We start from the raw sequence: 6,000 nt of genomic DNA on the forward strand, positions 1-6,000 counted from the left end.
AGGTAAACATGTGTGTGTTTATGTATGCAGTCTTTGTGTGTGTGCATTGTGTGTATTATGTGCAGTGTGTATGGGGGCAGTGTGTGTGTGTGTGTGTGTGTGTGTGTGTGTGTGTGGGCAGTGTGTGTAAGCAGTAGTGGGTAGTTGTGTAGGGGTGTGGATGATGGAACAGTGAGCTTTTATGGGAGCAATGTGGGCTTTGGGGGGATAGTGATGGGTTGGGGAACAGTTATGTGGGCAGTGAGGTGTGATGGGGCAGTGAGCTGAGGGAGGGGTGGATCAGTGAGGTGTGAGGGGAAAAGTGTAAGCTGAGGTGAGGCAGGGAGGCGTGAGGAAAGCAGCTGTGGGCAGAGGGGTGAGCCAGTGAGCTGCTGCTGCAGCCATATACAACGTGTGCTCAGCCTCCGGCACCTGGTGGAAGCAGGGCCTGGCTGCTGGTGACACCCCCCATAACAGCTCCTTGTGGATCCCATCTGTCTAGCCCCACATACACACACACATATGCTGTCCGGCGCACACTCCAGTGCGGCTTCACACCAGCTAGACCCGCCAGCGGCCAGCCTGTCAGCTCAGTGGTGAGGGGAGAGAGAAGTAGGAAAGAGCACACTGGGCAGAGACAAGAAGGGGTGAAAGGTGATCCGTTCAGAGCAGATGCCCCTGTCCGCTGCTGCTCCCCCTGCTGGTGCCCCAAGATCCCTCCTCCCCCCACTGAATTGAATTTATTATCATTAAATATTCATGTGTGAACAAACAATGAGATTTCCGTATGAGTGAAACAGATATCACAAGTACAACACCAATAAAACACCATCAAATATTTTTAAAATATTTGTAAAAGCCGTAGGAACACAAATAGACACATAAGCAGGTACTACACTCCTATCTACCCAGTAAACCATTAAGCATATTAATTGCCCTAGGGAAAAACTGTGCCTCAACCGACTGGCCTTACACAACAAAGATCTATAACGTAAATTAGAAGGAAGCAGGGTAAATACCCCATAATTGGGGTGGGTTACGTCATTCAATATACTCCTTCTTAAGGAGCCTCTTTTCATTAATGGATTGAATATTTGGCAATGATTATCCAACTATTCTTCCGGCAGTTTTAACAATTCTGTCAAGCGATTTGCACTCTGCTACCTTACAGTTTCCATACCAAACGGAAATACCATATGTAAGCACACTTTCAATAATACAAGAATAAAATTGAACTAAAATTGGCTCAGGTATTCCTGCTAAACGCATTTTTCTAAGAAAATATAACCGTTGTTGGGCTTTCTTTATGACACTGCTTCTGTCAGCCAGCCAGCCAGCCACCCCTCTGCTAGGTTATTCACCGCTTCTCCTCTGAAGTGCCCCAGTCAGCTCCTATTCATTTTCCTCTCCACCTCCCTCTGCAGTGGAGGAGGGTGGAGAAGGGGCCCTGACTATTTGGTTAGTCTGGGCCCCACAATTTCTGATGGCAGCCCTGAGTAAGAGGCATTAATTTTTTATTTTTTTTTTGGGGGGGGGGGGACAGGGAGAGCAGCCAATAAAGTTGTGCCTAGCAGCCTTGGGGCATAAATATATTATTCACCTCATTCAGAGACAACATAATCACACACAACTCAACATTCATTAACTCAGCACTAACCTTTACTAAGCCAGACACAACTCCCTCGGACTGAAACTGCAGATAGTTCCCTAAAATGGGCAGAGGAAATGGTCCAGGTGGCATCTTCCTTCTTCTCCATGCATATTTCCCATAGGAGACAACTAACATAACAGTTACAAGAGCCACCAAGAGAACTGTGACGCTCTGAATGTCAGTCATGTCTATGCAATTCTGTATCTGAGGAGACTCTGCACTGTTTCTCACTTCTCTGGCTGCACTGGAATGTGGAAGTTGGGCGGTTTTATCTGGATCTGTCAGGACAGCTGTTGTTGGCATGGATGTGTTGGCATTGATCTGGTATATCATATTACAGAGATTGAGAAAAAGGAATAAGGAATCAGAATAATGGAGAAAAATAGGACTTTGTTCTTAAAAATCAATTATGTTTCTAATACCTGTAGCTGAAATATTGGCTATACTTGCTTTGTGTATATATATATATGACATGATAAGTATGAAGGAGGTATTACATATATATATATATATATATATATATATATATATATATATATATATAATATATATATATATATATATATATATATATATATATATAAAATGTAAAAGAGGTGTTCATATTTATTGTGATGTAAATATATATATATATATATATATATATTTATATATGAATAATGTAAATGAGGTGTGTATATTTATTGTGATGTAAGTGTATATATCTCCTATATATTTGCTCAAGTCTGTGACTCTGTGCCCGTAACGCTGGGCGGAGTCACAGGCACAGATCTGGCCAGGAACAGTCCCCTCCCTCTCTCCGCCCAGTCCACTCCCCATCTCCGCCCAGTTCCCTGTCTCCCTTCTCCCCATACACTCTCTCTGGTGACACCGCAGCCGCTGACTGTGAGCGGAACTCACACTACCCGCCTCACAAACTAGCGGCTGCTGCAGAGTTCAGGGGGACTTGCTGAGCACTGGCAGCTGCTCTCGCTCCCTCTCCCACCCGCGGCAACCACCCATCACTTACCCGCGGTCGCGGGTGAAAAGGGGCGTGGTTTCACTGGAGGGGGCGTGGCTTCGCGTCCCGACCCCCGTTTTCGGCACAACTCGCCCCCCCTCCCACCCGCGGCAAACACCCGCATCTGCCCCCCACCCGCGGCATCCACCCGTCACTTACCCGCGGTTGCAGGTGAAAAGGGGGCGTGCCTTCACGGAAGGGGGCGTGGCTTCGCGTCCCGACCCCGTTTTCGGCACATTGTGGGTCGGGGCATACGGCCTTCACCCGGACACTGCTGAATCTGCAGTACTGGCTTCTGGACTGTGACAGGAGCCGGCACTTTGGTGTCACCTCTCAGAGGGTAACACCCGGGTGCGGCCCGCACCCACGTTGTGGCGCCACTGCTCCCGCCCCTACCCGTAGCACAAACACCTGCCGCATCCACCCACCACCCGCGGCACTCCCGTCCCCTCCCCCACCCAGAGCACAAACACCCGCGCCACCCACCCGCAGAACTCCCGCCCCCTCCCCCACCCGTAGCACCAACACCCGAGGCAACCAACCGCTTTCGCCCCCCACCCGCGGCACTCCCACCCGCAGCACCAACACCCGCGCCACCAACCCGCGACACCCACCGCATCCACCCACCACCCGTGGCACTCCACCCCCTCCCCCACCCACAGCACCAACACCCGCTGGCCCCCCCTGCGGGAATCCCAAGGCATCCCCCACATCCGCTCCCACCCGCGGCACTCATGCCCCCACCTGTAGCTCCAACACCTGCAGCACCCCCGCCCCTCCCCCACCCGCTGCAACCCTGCCCCTCCCCCATACCCACCTCTCCCCCCTGCTGCACCCTTCACCCAACCCGCACCACCACGGCAACTGCCCCATCCTGCACCCACCCCTCCCCCACCCGCACCACCGCCCCAACCCTCGGAACCCCAGCAGCTGCCTCCCACCACCCAACTGCACCACCACTGCTCCAGCCCCTGCCCCCCTCCGCACCTGTCCCTCCACCCCCAGCACCCCCCCCTCCCCCATCCACGGCACTCCTGCTCCCAACCCCCCGCCCCTCTCCTACGCACAGCACCCCTGCTCCCGCACCCCCACCTCTCCCCTACCTGTAGCACCTGCCCCTGCAACCGTGGCACCCTCAAACCCACCACCCCCCCAAATGCACCACACCGGCAAACCGCCCCCTCCCCCACTCGTGACACCCCCCCACTCCACCCACATACCCACCTCTCCCCCCGCTACACCCCTGCATCCTTTACTCCACCCGCACCACCACCGCATCTGCCCCTCCTGCACCCACCCCTCCCCCATACGCAACACCCCTGCTCCTGCACCCCCTCCCCCACCCACGCCACACCCCCAACCCTCGGAACCCCCGCAGCCGCCTTCCACCCCCCATCCGCACCACCACTGCACCCACCACTGCCCCCCCACACCTGTCCTCCACCCATGCCCAGACCCCCCCCCCCTCCCCTACCCACGGCACTCCCACACCAGCTTCTCCGACAGCCCCCCCAACCCTCCCCTACCTGCAGCACCCGCCCCTGCAACCATAGCACCCTCACACCCACCCACCCCCAACCGCACCACCCCGGCAAACTGCCCCCTCCCCCACCCGCGGCACCCTCGCCCCTCCGCCCCTCCACCTCTCCCCCGCTACACCCCTCCACCCCACCCGCACCACCACCGCATCTGCACCTCCTGCACCCGCCGCTCCCCCATTCGTAACACCCCTGCTCCCGCACCCCTGCTCCCGCACCCCCTCCCCCACCCGCGCCAACCCTTGGAAACCCCCACAGCCGCTTCCCACACCCCAAACGCAGCACTACTGCACCCGTCCCTGCCCCCCGCACCTGTCCCCACACCCATGGCACCACACTCCCACCCGCAGCCCCCCCTCCCCCACCCACGGCACTCCAACACCAGCTTCTCCCACAACCCCTCCCACACCCATATCACCCCTGCTCCCAACCCTCCACCCATGGCACCCCGCCCCTCCCCTACGCACAGGACCCCTGCTCCCGCACCCCACACCCCTCCCCTTCCTGCAGCACCACCCGCCCCCGCAACCGTGGCACCCTCACACCCACCTCCCACCCAACCGCACCACCCCGCCAAATGGCCCCCACCCACAGCACCCCTGCACCCGCCCCTCCCCAACACCCACGCACCTGCCCCTCCACCACCCGCAACACCACCACAGCCGGCCCTCCCCAACTGCGTTAACCCCGCACCAGCCCCTCACCCACCCACAGCGCCCTCTGATCCCCTCCCCCATCCCCGCACCCGCCTCTCCCCTGCCCGTGGCACATCCGGACCACCACCACACCCCCACAGCCACCACTCCCCCACCCACAGCATCTCCCCCACCCCCATCACCTACAGACACCTCCCCCACCCCCAGCACTTCTACAAACCATCACCCAACCTCCCCCTCTGCAACCCCACCTCCCCCTACATCGCCCCTCCCCCACACAAAGCACCTCCAGACCACCTCCTTCATCCACAGCCTCCTGCACCTGCCCCTCCACCACCAGCATCTACAGACCCCATCCACACCCCCTCCCATCCCCCCCCACCCCACCCGCTGCATCCTCACACCCGCCCCTTCCCCACCGCCGCACCCCCTCCCCTACCCCTCCCCTACCCGCCGCAGCTGCACAAACCGCCCTACCGCAACTGCGGTATCCCTGCACCGGCACCCTCCCCCACCCACTGCAGCAGCACACCTGGCCCACCACAACCGCTGTAACCCCACACCCACCACTCACTCATCCACAGCGCCCACGGACCCCCTCCCCCATCCGTGCCATCCCCGCACCCGCCCCTCCCCTAGCTACCGCACATCCACATCACCTACCCCATCCAGATCACGTACCCCACCCGCAACACCCCCGCCACTCCCATAACCACAGCACCTACCCGCCCGCATTATCTACAGGCACCCTCCACATCTGCGGACCTCCCACACCTGCCCCTCCCCCACCCGCAACACCTCTGGACCACCACCCGAACCACCTCCGGACTCCCTCCCCCATCCACAGCTCCCCCGCATCCACCCCTCCCCCATCCACAACATCTACATCCCCCATCCGTGCCATCCCACACCTCCCCCACCCACAGCACTTCTGAAACCCATCACCTAAGCTCACCCCCCTGCACCTCCAAACGCACACCCCTACATCGCCCCTCCCACACACACATCACCTCCATACCCCCTCCTTCATCCACAGTCCCCCGCACCCACCCCTCCCCCACCAACAGCAACTACACTCCCCATCCGCGCCCCCTCTACACCTCCCCCTCCCCCACCCACAGGACCTCTGCACCCTTTACGCCATCCATGCCCCTGCACCCACCTCTCCGCCATCCA

General features: G+C 58.4%; 1 protein-coding gene across 1 annotated transcript in view; it reads right to left on the reverse strand.

The window, feature by feature from the left end:
- Nucleotides 1–1,865, reverse strand: part of LOC134949270 (cytochrome P450 2A6-like) — a 93,076-nt gene extending 91,211 nt beyond the window's left edge. Inside the window, exon 1 of the mRNA XM_063937763.1 lies at nt 1,637–1,865. Within this exon, the coding sequence (XP_063793833.1) occupies nt 1,637–1,816 (180 nt within the window). The 5' untranslated portion in view covers nt 1,817–1,865. The remainder of the gene's footprint in view (nt 1–1,636) is intronic.
- Nucleotides 1,866–6,000: the final 4,135 nt, after the last annotated feature.

Source organism: Pseudophryne corroboree, chromosome 8 (genome assembly GCF_028390025.1).
Source record: "Pseudophryne corroboree isolate aPseCor3 chromosome 8, aPseCor3.hap2, whole genome shotgun sequence".
In the NCBI taxonomy this organism is placed as follows: domain Eukaryota; kingdom Metazoa; phylum Chordata; class Amphibia; order Anura; family Myobatrachidae; genus Pseudophryne; species Pseudophryne corroboree.